General features: G+C 39.2%; 1 protein-coding gene across 1 annotated transcript in view; it reads left to right on the forward strand.

Annotated features, from left to right (window-relative positions):
- The window catches only part of usp24 (ubiquitin specific peptidase 24), a 53,031-nt gene that overhangs the window by 29,588 nt on the left and 7,961 nt on the right, over window positions 1-15,482 (forward strand). The window contains 33 exon segments of the mRNA XM_056763902.1: window positions 946-1,012; window positions 1,240-1,350; window positions 1,639-1,737; window positions 1,967-2,140; window positions 2,222-2,307; window positions 2,408-2,516; window positions 3,520-3,678; window positions 3,854-3,951; window positions 4,038-4,133; window positions 4,295-4,523; window positions 4,605-4,767; window positions 4,847-5,002; window positions 5,343-5,413; window positions 5,524-5,684; window positions 5,786-5,847; window positions 6,018-6,209; window positions 6,429-6,543; window positions 7,627-7,771; window positions 7,849-7,968; window positions 8,136-8,261; window positions 8,439-8,537; window positions 8,623-8,705; window positions 8,778-8,919; window positions 8,995-9,114; window positions 9,280-9,500; window positions 10,611-10,729; window positions 10,886-11,027; window positions 11,104-11,254; window positions 11,945-12,040; window positions 12,151-12,254; window positions 12,823-12,936; window positions 15,030-15,237; window positions 15,369-15,458. Of these exon segments, the coding sequence (XP_056619880.1) occupies window positions 946-1,012; window positions 1,240-1,350; window positions 1,639-1,737; window positions 1,967-2,140; window positions 2,222-2,307; window positions 2,408-2,516; window positions 3,520-3,678; window positions 3,854-3,951; window positions 4,038-4,133; window positions 4,295-4,523; window positions 4,605-4,767; window positions 4,847-5,002; window positions 5,343-5,413; window positions 5,524-5,684; window positions 5,786-5,847; window positions 6,018-6,209; window positions 6,429-6,543; window positions 7,627-7,771; window positions 7,849-7,968; window positions 8,136-8,261; window positions 8,439-8,537; window positions 8,623-8,705; window positions 8,778-8,919; window positions 8,995-9,114; window positions 9,280-9,500; window positions 10,611-10,729; window positions 10,886-11,027; window positions 11,104-11,254; window positions 11,945-12,040; window positions 12,151-12,254; window positions 12,823-12,936; window positions 15,030-15,237; window positions 15,369-15,458 (4,228 nt within the window).

Raw genomic sequence — 15,482 nt, forward strand, 5'->3', positions numbered from 1 at the left:
TATGTATCGTGGAGATATTAAGATGTGTATCGTAGAGCTATGGCAATATATTTTTAAATGAAATATATTTTGTTAAATTTCAGTTTTGTTTTTCAATGACAGATTTATTAAGTTTATTTTATTTTACACAAAATGGTTGAATTTAACCTTAAATGTTGTCAATTCTTTAGCAAAATAACAAATGTAACAAAAAATAGTTTGAGGGTAAAATTTTAATTATTTTATTTTTGCAAATATATCGTGATGCAACCGTTACCATGAACCCAGTATTGTGCATCGTATTGAATCGTGAGCAGAGCATATCGTTACACCCCATCTGTCAGACTTTTGCTGACAAATAAACAAGCATTTATCAGTTAAAATCAACAAAGGCAAGTCTTTAAAATTGCATTTACAAAATGCAAAAAGCTAAATGCATTCTTGTAAAAATGTTGGTTCATTTGAAAGAGAAGTTTGTTTCTGGCAAAAACAGCAAGACAAAATATTTAAATGCTTCAAAATGCACCTCAGATAGTCTGTTATAACATACTGGACTCAAAGGCATGATTCACATTTTGCTTCTAAAACCATGCGGAAAAGAGCGCAAGCTGCACCTCTCTCTTTCTTCAAATGACATGCGGCACTGCGAAAAAATGGAACTATTTCCATCTTCCATCCCTAGGAAAATGTGCACACCGCATGGGCGTCGCCAACATTTGCGTGCGCCTACATTTAAAGTAACGAATATAGCCGCGGAAAAGACGCTAAATGTGAAGCGGTCCTATTAAGTCCATCTTTGTCGAACAATATATTTTTCCGATAAAGTAAAAACATGTTTTGGTAGTTTTTTATTGCTAGTTAATTAATGTTAGTTGAAGATGTGTATAGAGTACACTGGGATTAGATTTGTGTTTTTATGTGCCTGGGGTCATAAGTTACCAAATGCATAACCATCTTTTTACTCAGGTCCAGTAAGCTGGTGATCATTGAGAGACTTCTGCTGTTGGCAGAACGCTATGTTATCACAATAGAGGTGAGAGCTGATACCCAAATGAACATTATCATCTTTTAGTTGGGTATTAAAATGAAAAGCCATTAAAATCAGTTTGGTCGTCTACTCTGAAAAATAACTGGTTAAATAAACTGTAAGAAACTAACAATGATATTGACTACACATAATGAAAAGTAGTGTAGAGTTTCAAAGTAGCTTTCCCAACACTGGTTGACACACAAAGATACATGACACGTTTTCTGTTTCAGGACTTGTATTCAGTTCCTCGGACCATTCTACCTCATGGAGCATCTTTCCACGGCCATCCTGTTACACTTCACGTCACATACGAATCTACCAAAGACACATTCACCTTGGAGGTAGCGTTGCACATATTTGCTAAAAACAAAACACTTCATTCTGGCTGTCACGACACACACAAACAGGCACTTATGACAAGTTGTAAGTAGAAAGCGCTGTCTTGATAAACATTTTCCATATTTGGAGCATTGAAATGCATTGATGTATGATGTCTGGCCAGCCAGTGTGCACTAAACGTAATAGTTACAAACACAGGGATCTGCTTGGTGTTTGTTGACTCTGACTGGGATTTGCTTTGCCTTATATGAATGCAAAAAATGTACTTACGCATCTGTGTGTGTGTGTAGGCCCACAGCAATGAGACTATAGGCAGCATCAGATGGAAGATTGCAGAGCAGCTCAGCTGTCCGGTGGACAATGTGCAGATATTTGCCAATGATAGCATGGTGAGTTCAACACAAACTGGCATCCAGCTCAATCGTTCATGTGCCAAACTCATCTCTGACCCTTTTACTACTTATTCTCCCTATTTGTTCCACTGTCAATAAAATGGCAAGAGGGCAAAATCACAATATTTGCATTTTCACATATGCTCACATATACATATCAATATTGGCCATTGAAAATCACACTTCGTACTCACCAGAACTTTGTGTATCGTTTTATTGCGTTCAGCTGACGATGAATCGTGACCAGAAGCTGTTAAACCAGCTGGGGTTCTCTGATGAGCAGAGTTTGACAGTGAAGAGCTCAGGAACAGGAACTCCATCGGGCAGCTCAGCGGACAGCTCGGCCTCTGCAAGCTCCAGCAGCAGCGGGGTCTTTAACTCGGCGTACGCTCTCGAACAGGTACACGGACACACTGATTGTGCTCAATATCTTAAATACACAAACAGTATGTGTATCTACATTGTCGCTGTGTCGTTGCAGGAGAAATCGCTTCCTGGTGTCGTGATGGCACTGGTGTGTAACGTCTTTGAGATGCTTTATCAGCTGGCCAACCTAGAGGAACCCAGGTGAAAATCTTTTTATCTCTTTCTCCTCATCATGATGTATATTGTTTGTTTTCTACGTTATTTTAGTTAAATAATAACAATTGTGTGAACGTGTTTTCAGAATAACTTTACGTGTGAGGAAGTTGTTGCTGCTCATCCCGACTGACCCGGAAGTGCAGGATGCCCTCGATAACTTTGTGCCAAAAGAGTCCAGCGTCTGGAGTCACCAGGTATCACCTGAACACCACTTCCATACTTAGGCCTGTATAAACAGCCTTGATGGGTGTGGCCTAGTGGTTAAAAATCTGCACTGGTTACTCAAAGGATATATGTATAAATCTGCTTCCAAATGAAGTTCAGACTTTTCAGTCAGTTTTATTAGTTCCTATTCAAGTCAAATGTTTGGACAAATCATATTGAGGTTGTTTTTGATGCTCTTAATGTTTGTTCAGAGAATTTTTAAACAATTTATTTTTGTTTAGATGTTTTTGGTCACTACATAATTCTCATACTTTGATTTAAATTATTTTATGGCTTTTTAGTTTACTTTTCTACATTTATTATACAAAACCGCGTAAAAAAGAGACACATTTTCATTTTAAATCAGCATTTCTATATTTATTGTGGCCATTCCAGTCCACTGGATCAAATCAAAACCTTTAGAGTGACACAAAGTCATCCTACAGCAATGTGAAAGACAGACAGCATGATAAGACAAAAACTTTGATAAAAGTCGAGGTTATCAAATAGAAAAATATTTTTGAACTTTTCCTAAATACATGTACAAATATTACTGTTGTAATGCTTAAAAGTGAACATGAACTTGTTTCTTTTGCACTATTTGAGATCTGACAATTTACAGAGCAACTTTTCTGTTAGTTTGACCTGTTCCTCCAGTTTTCATTTTCTGGACATAAATGCAAATAGAAAGTAAATGTTTATTGGAATTTGGTCAAAACTTTGTTTTTGAGGGTAAAACTTTGTTACCCTCACAGAATGAATAAAAAACATAATTTTTCCCAAACGCATACCTATGCATTTTCTCCGGCTGCATAATATGGTAAATGGTACAAAAAAATGCATAAAACAAGCAGTTCAGTCTGAGCATCTGAATGATTCAGCATTTTGGAAGCAATAACAGAAATCATGTGACTGTGTTTGTTTTTTGTACGGTGGACACAGAGGACAATGTGATCTGCCAGATAGCTAATATGACACACTCTCTCTCTACAGAAAACTCTGTTTACACTCGGCTCAGGTTCTCAGGCCTCAAAGTCTCCATCTCTGTCCAGTAAACAGCAGCACCAGCAGAGTGCAGCGTCCATCCTGGAGTCTCTCTTTCGTTCATCCGCTCCGGGCATGTCTACATTCAGAGTGCTTTATAATTTAGAGGTGCATAATGCTTCTCTTTCTTCGATGCTACAGTTTTAGAATTAAGTACGATTCAATTGAGTGCCACCACTAGTAATACACAATTCATCATAAAACCACACACGGCATGATTGTTCAGTGTCTGCTGTTGACACATATTCTACACGCATGTACAAACCACTTTCCTTTCCCACAGGTGTTAAGCTCCAAACTGATGCCAACATCCGATGATGAAATGGCAAAAACCAGTGTCAAATCTTTCTGCGAGAACTTTCTCAAAGCTGGAGGTCTCAGGTAGCGGTCTGCTTTTTACCCACAACTCCCTTCTGTTCCTCTTCCTGGTGGTGTATGATTCAGTTATTTTACTCTTCCTTACATAGTCTGGTGGTGAACGTCATGCAGAGAGACTCAATCCCCTCTGAGGTGGACTATGAGACCAGACAGGGTGTCTATTCCATCTGCCTGCAGTTGGCCAGGTCTTGTTATACATCTTATGATTTTAATTTAAAAGTTTTTCATTCTCTATGGATGCTGCTTTCTTTTAGGAAAAACAAGGTTTTTGTGGATATGAACATTCGCAAAGAACATTTAGTGTTGACAAGTCATTTTGAGGCAGGCTCTTTGTCGCCACCTTTAGGTTTCTGCTGGTAGGGCAGGCCATGCCCAGTATCCTTGATGAGGAGTTGAGCAAGGAGGGTCTAGATACTCTGTCTTCTCGGCCATTCCGCAACGCCGGGCGGCAGAGCGGGCGTCAACTCTCCGTCTGTGGAACTCCAGAAAAGTCCTCCTACCGCCAAGTGTCTATGTCCGACAGATCCTCGATACGAGTTGAGGAAATCATACCGGCTGCCCGTGTCGCCATACAGGTAGGTCACAGTCCCAATACTTTTTTTTAATTAAAATAACTTTTTGAGAGATCTCTTGACGTTAGTGATCTGTCATTTTAGACAATGGAGGTTGGAGACTTCACATCCACGGTAGCGTGTTTCATGCGGCTCACCTGGGCAGCAGCCGCCGGCCGATTGGACCTAGTCGGTAGCAGTCAGCCAATAAGAGAGACCACCAATTCTCTTCTACCGCTGGGCGTACGTAGCAGGGTTAGCAGCACAGGTGAGGTCCTTATCGATACTGAAGTATTGCCTTTAACCCTCTGCATCCTTCACAATGTTGTCATGCATCTGTGTTGCAGGCAGTAACTGCAGTTCTGGGAGTGAAGGCGAGGTCACGTCCCTACAGGCGGGGATATGCGTCAAACAACTGTCTGTGTCCATCAAAGACACCATCATCGCACGAGAGGCGCTTTCTTTACTCGTCACGTGCCTTCAGCTTCGCTCCCAACAACTCTGTAAGTAACATAGAACACTTCTGCTGCTTTAGTGCTATATTCTACTCTTTTTAATTATGTCTATAGAAATCTATAGAGTCTATAGAAATCACACAATAAGATGCATAATAAATAAATTATTTGTTACATATTTTATAATTATGAAATAACTAATGTGAAGTGTGTAAGTTTCAGGCTACAGGTTAAAGGTTAGTTTTATCTAAAGTCTAAAGTATAAATGTGGTCAAATGTGTCCAAATTTGAGCTGAACTGATGTCAGATGTCTGTATTTTCACAAGACTGACCCACACATTGCATTATCCATGATACACTTCAATTAATTTTGTGCATTTATTTTAAGGTTCGTTTTACTCTTTGCCCTCTGTGAACGATTTCATCATTGATATTCTGCTGGGGTCGTCCAGTTGTGAGGTCAGTAGCTCTCTTGTATTCTTACGATGTTACAAACTGTGATATTAAACTACCGTATGACATCAAAGACCAGAAATTACATTTTTGTTGTGTCTTATACCCACACACAGATCCGTCATGTGGCGTGTGATCAGCTATACACCCTGAGTCAGTCGGACACTTCGGCATACCCAGATCTCCAGAAGCCCAACCTCTTCCTTCTTAAGGTGGTTCTGACGGCCCAACTTCCTCTCTGGTCCCCCACCAGCATCATGAGGGGCATTAACCAAAGGTCAGGCACAACAAACGCAAATGCTAAGGACCACAAATAACTCAAATTATAAATGAAATGTATGAATATCTATTGAGATATAATGATGATTATGTTTTTAGGTTGCTTTCGCAGTGCACAGAGTATTTTGACCTGAGGTGCCAACTCCTGGATGACCTGACCAGTGAGTGTCCACATTACTTCACGAAAAAGCCCCTTAAAGTGATTTATAAAAAATAATTTAGATTTTTCATGTCTTTAATGTATCGATGTAACTTTAAGGCAGCGTTTGTTTTGCTTAATTTTAATCTCTGTTTGTGTTGCTCGGCTGTGTTGCATCTTTCGTTTCCTCAGCGTCAGAGATGGAGCAGCTTCAGATCAGCCCGGCGGTCATGCTGGAGGACGAGATCAGCTGGCTGGATAATTTCGAGCCCACTTGGACCAGTGAGTTGGAGACCAGTGAAGCAGATAACATCCTGCTGGCCGGACATCTACACCTCATCAAAACGCTGCTTTCGCTGTGCGGAAATGAGAAAGAGCAGTTCGGTCAGATTCACATTTATTTACTCTTATAAAGATGTGCACATGGAGCCGTGGAATAAAACTGTTTTTAATATTGCGTTAACAACGTAAAATTGTGGGTTCAATCCCAGGGGATTGCAAATACCTGTGTTAAATGTTTAGAATAAAGAAATGTAAGTAGCTTTGGATAAAAGCGTCTGCCAAATGCGTAAATGTAAATGTAATATCTGTTATGTGCTGCAGGCCCGTCTCTGATCCTGCAGCTGCTAGACGACTTCCTGTTTAGAGCATCTCGAATCATCCTGAACAGTGACAGCTCATCTAGCACTACAGCATCTATACATGACTTTCACCCAAAGTGAGATTAAACAAAAACACATTTGCACACAGTCTGCATACCCTTCTCTCTCTCTCTCTCTCTCTCTCTCTCTTTCTCCCTAGCTGTCAGCTGTCTGTTTTTTTATTTGTTTCTGTCTTCCTATCTGTTTCAGAGTATTTATACGTATTTACATCTCTGTGTGTCTCTCTATTCATCTCTGTTTATCAGACTAAGTCTATCTCTTTATACATCTCTCTATCTGTTTGTCAGTCTTTCTATCCTCTGTCTGTCTCTTTATTGATCCCTGTGTCTCTCTATCCATTTCTTTATCCATCTGTCTTTCTGTGTGTCTCTCTAATTTCAGTCTGTCTGTCTGTCTCTCTATTTATTTTGTATGTCTTTTTATTCATCCCTGTCTGTCTCTCTATTTATTTCTTTATCCGTCCGTTTGTCTGCCTCTCTATATCCATCTCTCTCCGTCTTTCTGTTCGTTTGTTTGTTTGTTTGTCTATCTATTTTCTGTCTGTCTGTCTCTCTTAATTATTCTGTCTGTTTCTCTGTCTCTAACTCAATCTGTTTAATTGTGTCTGTCTCTATCCATTTCTTTATCCATCTGTCTGTCTGCCTCTCTCTCTATCTATCCCTTTTTTGTCTCTCTGTCTTTTTTGTCTCTCTGTTCAATTCTTTCTGTCTCTTTCTTAATCCCTTTCTGTCTCTATCCATTTCTTAATAAATCTGTCTGTCTGCCTCTCTCGATCACCCCTCTATTTCTATCTCTCTTTCTGTCTTTTAATCTCTGTCTGTCTTTCTATCAATTCCTTTATCCGTCTGTCTGCCTCTCTCTGTCTGTTTCTCTATTCTCTGTCTCTCTTTTTAATTCTGTCTGTCTCTTTATTAATCCCTGTCTGTTTATCCATTTAATTTGCACTTAACTTAAGGTGTTTGGGCAAATATTCATACATTTATTCGGGAGAAAATAGCTTAATTACAGTTTAGCTACACACAAACAAGACTGTACAGAGCACATGGTTTTCAAAATTGAATGAAAAGAAAGTGATCAAAAGAAAGAAGAGAAGTTGTAAAGTTTAACACATGTTCTGTCTGTCTGTGTGTGTGTGTCAGGTGCAGTACAGTCAGCAGTCGTCTGGCGGCGTATGAGGTGCTGGTCATGTTGTCCGACAGCTCTCTCACCAACATGCAGCTCATCACTAAAGAACTGCTGTCCATGCACCATCAGTCTGACCCCTCCCTCACCAAAGAGTTTGACGTAAGTACCCTCATAAACCCATAAGAATTACTCTGCAATATTGTGTAATGCCTTCGTAATTGTGCGTGTGTTGTCAGTATCTTCCACCTGTAGACAGTCGGTCTGTGTCTGGTTTTGTGGGGCTGAAGAACGGAGGTGCCACATGCTACATGAACGCTGTCTTTCAGCAGCTCTACATGCAGCCTGGACTGCCTGAGGTACACACTGCACTTCACTGTTAGTGTACAACACTAGCTCTCCACTAGGTGACACCATAAGCTTGAAAAAAGTGAAGAAGGATAGAATGGATGGAAAAAGTGTTGTATGGTGTGGTGGAACTGAAATGAAGAGTTTTGACAAACAAGCGGTTTTGTACGTGTCTTAGGCTGTCTTGTCCATTGAAGATGACACAGAAAATCCAGAGGAGAGTGTGTTTTGCCAGGTTCAATCTCTGTTTGGCCACTTGATGGAGAGCAAACTGCAGTACTACATACCGGAGAACTTCTGGAAGGTGAGATCCATCATCGTTTTGCTACGACTTTTTAAATTCCTCTCAAAGCGAAGCTTCAGTTTATACCTTTAATATGAATAATACTTAAAAAAGAGCGAAGACATCATACGTCCGCTTTGCCCATCTACTGTCCCGATCACATTTATCTCATCAGATGGTTGTTGTTTCTTGACACAGATCTTTAAGATGTGGAATAAAGAGCTATTCGTCCGTGAACAGCAGGACGCCTATGAGTTCTTCACCAGTCTTGTTGACCAGCTTGATGAACATCTGAAGGTAAAGCTCACATCACTCTTATATCCTCAACACCAAGCATGTTTGAACACGCAGAAGTTTCTGACGTTTATTCTGGATCCTTTAGAAAATCGGCCGAGAGCAGATCTTTAAAAACACATTCCAGGGAATTTTCTCCGATCAGAAGATATGCAAAGACTGCCCACACAGGTAAGCATAAAGCTCTTGGAGGAACCTATAATTGTTTACTGTTCTTTGGTGACATTTGCGTTTGCTTTGCAGGTATGAGCGTGAGGAGACTTTCATGGCTTTGAATCTGGGAGTGACGTCCTGTCAGAGTTTGGAGATCTCGCTGGATCAGTTTGTCAGAGGAGAGGTTTTGGACGGGAGTAATGCCTATTACTGCGAGAAGTGTAAAGAGAAGGTATAGTTAACTTCCACAATGAACGATATGGAAATGCAGTTATATGTTCATGTGCTGACACTTTTTGTGTCGTAGCGAATCACTGTCAAGCGGACCTGTATAAAATCGCTGCCCAGTGTGCTGGTCATCCACCTCATGCGCTTCGGCTTTGACTGGGAAAGTGGCCGGTCCATCAAATACGATGAGCAGATCAGAGTAAGCATTTACCCATCAGCATTAGCGGTAGCCTTGTCTATTGGTCTAAAATGCCATAAAATGTTCTTTTTGTGTGCTGCTCACAACTGATGGTTATGGCAACATGCAGGATATAGTTTAGATCTGCAACTTACAACCGGTTGTGTTTACTCTGTGTGGTTAAAGTTTCCCTGGGTGCTGAACATGGAGCCGTATACAGTGTCAGGAATGGCTCGTCAGGACTCGAGCGTTGATCACGGAGACAATGGCAGAGGGGGTGAGGCCGGGTCCGGCGGATCACCTCGGAAGAAGGTCACCATCTCTGAGAATTATGAGCTGGTGGGAGTGGTTGTGCATAGCGGACAAGCCCACGCAGGACACTATTATTCATTCATTAAAGACCGCCGGTAAGGGACTGTGTGTGGGATTTCTACTTCTGTTAGATATTTGAGATTAGATATTTTTCTTAACTAGGCTGAGGTGGGTGGTTGCTAGGGTGTTTCTAGGTTATTTTCTTTGCTGGGGTGTTGAGTAGATTCCTGGGTGAAGGTTCTTTCCTGGGGGAGTTTGGTAGGTTGCTCGAGCTCGTCTTGCTGTGTTTTCTTTTCTGGGTTGTTTTGAGTGGTTGCTAGGGTGTTGCTGTGAATTGTTCCTTTTCTGCGATGTTGAGTAATTTACTGGGGGATCGCCATGTTTTTGCTGTTGTGTTGCTAGGACGTTATTTTCTTAGTTTGCTGGTGAAGTTACTAGGGTGTTTTATGTTTCTTAGTTTTCCTTGTTTTTTGGGGTAGTTGTTAGGAGTACCTTTGTTTTCTTTTCTAGAGTGTTGTGTGTGGTTGCTAGGGTGTTGCTGTGTGTTTTCTTTAATGGAGTGTTGGTAGTTAGTTGTGTGTTCAAGCGATCCAACACGTGCACTAGTCATTTGATATGGCACTGGTTTGTTTCTAAATGAACTTCTATAATAATTTACAAACCTGTCTGATACTTAATAAAATAACAGCACACCTCACCTCCACAAACAGGATAAATTGAGGCGTCATCCATGTCTTTAGAATAGGATGAGGACAAGCTGTGTATTGAATGTTACCTTGGGGTTAGTGGTTTACACAAACCTCGTACCTATCACTACTTTTTATCTGCACACATTGATGTTGTATAAGTCATGTGAATAAAAATCCCAGATGCCTTGTGTTTAAACAATACAGTTATAGTTTCACACAATCTGTTTTCTTGATAAAGAGTTTATATACAGAAACCATGATATCTAAAACATGGGCTTTATATAAGTGGGAAGTCTATTTGCCTCTTTGTGTGTGATTACATGTGTATTTATGGGTCTAGGGGGGGGGGGGGCTTTGCTTCTGTTCTTGGCCAATGTGTTTTTCATGAAAACTTTAAACTATCCCAGATGCTTGGCAGCACGATGCATTTTAAATCCAGGGCATTCTGGCAGGGATTGAAGGAATTTGGGTGACCACAATGAGCTGAGCAATAACATCCTTTTCTTTTGTGGGTAGCGCAAGAGGACGGTGGTACAAGTTTAATGACAACGTTGTGGAGGAGTTCGACATGAACGATGAGACCATGGAGTACGAGTGTTTTGGGGGAGAGTACAGACCAAAAGTTTATGATCAGTGTGAGTCAATCTCTCTATTCCCCCTTAAATTAACATAGGTTTCAATACATGTACACACAAAGCTTTCCCGACCAGTGCCACGTTGGCTATTAAAGCAAACTGTAGTTCCTGTTAAATTATTATATTTCAATGCTCCAATGTCTTTGCCTACTTTAGCTAACCCCTACCCAGACGTCCGGCGGCGCTACTGGAACGCTTACATGCTGTTCTACCAGCGGATCAGTGACCAGAACTCTCCGGTGCTCCCCAAGAAGAGCCGTGTGAGCATCATGAGGCAAGAAGCAGAAGATCTGTCGTTGTGAGTTACTCACCATCTCCCGCTACGTGGATGTTTCACGTACACATTCATAAATGTTCTAAATGCTTCCCCTCAGGTCAGCACCTTCCTCTCCAGAGATCTCACCCCAGTCCTCTCCACGGCCACCCAGAGCCAACAACGACCGGCTCACCCTGCTCACACGCTTGGTCAAGAAAGGAGAAAAGAAGGGACTGTTTGTGGAGAAGATGCCTGCAAGGATTTATCAGGTACAGTTTAATAGCTTGTTAATAAAAAGTTGTATCGACTTAAATAAATGTTTTTGGTTCAGTAGATTTTGTGTTTTTGTTCTGTGCTAATGCTTTCAAAATAGCATTATATAATATAGCATAATGTCAAGTCATCCCTTAGCTTAAAAAATTGAATCTACTCTTTTATTTACCTGACGTGTTCATCATTTAGAACAGGGGTTTTCAAATTTGGGACAGGGGACCCCCAGGGGACCCCACAGATTGTTGCAAAATATATGAAGCAAAAAAAACGCTAGAAGTCCAGTGTTTTGCTATGGATAGTTTCAGAATTGTTTATATTTGCATCTTTCTAGTGAGTTTTTCTCACTATAGTTTCTTTTATCGGACTTGTGATATTATTGCCAACTATTTAGGTTTAGAAACAAGTTGTTGTCTTTATAATGTCCTATTAACTATTTATCTAACAAATTTTGAACATTTCTTTTCACAGAAAAAAATTAAGATTGATATATATTTTAGAAAGGGGGGTCCTCACAAAAGGTTAATCATATTTGGGGGTCCTTGGCATCATAAAGAAAACACATTTTTAATTGGATTTCTTTTTCTGTTTCCATTGAAAATATCAAAAGACAATATCTCCTCAGCTGACGTGTCTCTTATTGTGAAGGTGTTCTAGAAATGTAAATCTTCCAATTCTTGGCTTTGTAGATGGTGAGAGATGAAAATCTGAAGTTCATGAAGAACAGAGACGTGTACAACAGCGATTACTTTAGCTTCACAATGTCTCTGGCCTCTGTCAATGCTGTAAGTTATTTAGATTCCATGTCTTTTCTTTTTCCGATAACTGCACCTTTTGTGAGCTGTTTTCTTGTCTTTATAAACACTGAGCGCTTCAATTTAATTTTTTTTCACAGACTAAGTTAAAGCATCCATCATATCAAGCAATGGCAAAAACCAGCCTGCAGCTCGCCGTCCAGTTTCTCTTCCACACATACCTGCGCACCAAAAAGAAACTCAGGTGTGAAGCTGCTGCTTTGTTTTTAATACATTTTTTATCATTTGTCACCTAGTTTTCTTTATTTGGTTAATTGATTAATCATTTCATCTTAAAATATTTCATCTAAAGAAGTCGTAAGTGGAAAGAAATAGAGCGTTGCGATAGTTTGCAAAAAACTTTTGATTTTCAATTTTTGATATCATTCAGTATTTATCCACAGATCATTTGCATTTAGGCATTTAGCACATGATCCAAAATGACTTACAAATCGGATACTCAGAACTTGTAAATTTAAAATAAATAAATACAATTCTAAATACTATTTTTTCAATTACTTTAATAAAGATGTTTTTAATTTGTTAATAGTTTATTTTGAACAGAATTGATCATTGTTTATATTGTTATCTTATAATAATCTCTAATAATTATATTGAAGTACTATTTTTACATATTGAATTGTTTTACTTTTCTAAAACTATACTCTCAGCCATTTTATCAATTAATGCGGACCATAAAAATTACTATCCTCTATCGGTTCTCTTCTCTGTACATATGATACCAAAAGTGTGACATGTTTCCTCTCTCTCAGGGTGGACACAGAGGAGTGGATCGCTACTGTGGATGTCCTGTTGTCCAAGAGCAGTGAAGCGTGCCAGTGGATGGTACAGTACCTGGTGTCACCTGAAGGCCGTGAGATCATCAAGTGAGTAAGAAAGATATCAAGATCCACATTTAACTTGCCTGAATCATTAAACAAATACTTTTTTTCGGTTGTATTCCACAAACAAGCTGTCCAATACAGTTCCCTAACAAAAGCACCAAATCCTTATGAGTCCATACAAGTGAGTTGCATGGAAAGCCGTAAATCGGTTCAACGTTATTCAGATTTTAACTCACTTTTGTTTTAGCTAGTGCTCAGCCCTCAAACACCAACAGTTGTGCGTGTCCTTATGTGGGTGCTCATAATAATCATATTACCACCAGCACTTAGCTGAAAATCTATAGCACATGTGTGAGATACTGGTACAACTGCTTTGTGTCAACATGAAAGGTGGGCCGCTGGGAAGGTTAATGTGTGTTGATGCTATGGATAACTGGCCTGTTTATTGTAAGAGTTTAAGGTGGCGGTTAGGGGAACGGTGAGGTAATATGGGGTGGTAGGGAGGTCTACTGCCCTGCTACATGATTGGGCGGTTCGTATCGGACGGTAGGGCTGGTTATCACACCTCACCTCAACCAAAGCCAGGAAATGTTCCAGATTGTTTTTATTATCGAGGCCTGACAAATTTCCAATAAACACAGCAGTTGTTTCCTTATCGATGGAGACTTGGAGTCGTATGTTGACTAACACTTTTCCACTGATGGGATTAATACATCTGGCTCTGCAAAACGAGTTTCCACAAACCTCCCAAGTAGCTCAGGTGTGCCAATATCCAACAAATACAGCCACGAAAAAAATTAAGAGACCAGTTCAAAATGTATAGGTATGCGTTAAAGTCAAATGATAACTTTTGTTTTATTCTTTCATCTTACTAACAATTTTCTACCAAATTTCAAATACAAATATTGTTTCTATTTGCATTTATTTGCAGAAAATGAAAATGCGTCATTATAGCAAAGATGCTCTGTATTTTTCAGATCTCAGATACTGCATAGAATGGGAAAGTTCACTTTTAAACAATTTAACAATAATATTTATGGGTCAATGACAAATAAGATTTTCAAGAAGAAAAAAAAAATATTTCCAGCAAAACAGTTTGAAAATGTATTTTTATGTCCAAAAAAATGTATTGTGTTGATTTATATTGGGTTTACAGCATTTTAGGGAGCATTAATTCATTATTAAACAAGATTTCTGATTTTACCACCCAGAAAATGTCAGGTGGTGTGACCATATATTAATTTAAAATAATATACATTTAATGTATTTAGCACTGAGTATTTTTCCCCTCATATATAAGAAATTTAACATAAAATCATGCCAAAATATTTTATTAAGAATTTTATTGAGAAAATTAACATTTATTTCTCAGTTTTGTTCTCTGTTTGTATGTTCGGACAGTCGCACCACCTGACATTTTTGGTCTTTCAAACACCAAAATTCAAAAAATCTATTGAATTTCAATAAAATGAAAAGGGTTTCTTATAAAGGACATATTGTAGATCCATTTGATATATGACATGTATTTATTCAAATTCTTTTTAGGAAAATAATGAATTTGGACACAAAAAATACATGTCACGTCATTGACCCTTATACATGTATAAGTTCAAAAGATATATTTTCATGTAAAAACCTTGATTTTTATCATTTGTCATGTGTTTTATCATGCTTTCAGTCTTTCACATTGGTATTGAATGACTTTATGCCACTCGTGAGGTTTGATTTTGTTGAAACTTAACAGATATGGGACTGGTATGGCCACAATACATCCAGAAATGCCTATTAAATGATCCTTTGGAAAGGTGTTTTAATTATCCGTGGCTGTACTACAAGAGTTTTCAAATGTTTGTTTCACTTTGGAGTTAATTGTGGAAATAAGAATATAGGTCGAATATTGAATTGTGTAAGCTGATATGGAATGCATGTAGTTTATTTAGTGGGGATGTTAAGTTAAAGATGGAACATCTCTGGAACATCAATATTGTAGTTTTATGGGTACTATGGAAAGCTTTAAAGAAACAAGTTATGATGACAACATAAAAAAAATTATGGAGAAAATGTGTCTTTTTATTAAGAAAACCTACATGTTTTAATTATGTGTTTAATTGTATTTTATAATTCTCTCTCTGCAGGATCTGTCTGTTGGAATGCAGTGTGCGGGAGGTTCGTGTCGTGGTGGCCACCGTCCTGGAGAAGACGCTGGAGAGCGCTCTGTATTTCCAGGATCCAGGACTGGACTGTCTGTTAGACATGTTGCTCTCTCTTTTGGATAAAGACGTCCCAGACAATTGCAAGAACTGCTCGCAGTACTTCAGCCTCTTCAGTAACTTTGCACAGAGGGTGAGAAGATCAAGCCTCTCATGTGCACTGGGTGGTTCACTTAATGTCTGAATATTTAATACAGGAATGCTTGTCATTCTTGATGCTTCTATCATTTTTTTTTCATTTTTGATGCTTCTTTCTACTTTCAGGGTACTGGGCCGTGTCAGCTGCTGCTGAAACATTCAGCCTATCGCCGGATGATTGTATTCCTGCTGGGATCCAACCGACAAAGCAACCAGGTACTGCAGACACCGGATGTTGAC

The sequence above is a fragment of the Triplophysa dalaica genome, chromosome 13, assembly GCF_015846415.1.
Source record: "Triplophysa dalaica isolate WHDGS20190420 chromosome 13, ASM1584641v1, whole genome shotgun sequence".
NCBI lineage: Eukaryota > Metazoa > Chordata > Actinopteri > Cypriniformes > Nemacheilidae > Triplophysa > Triplophysa dalaica.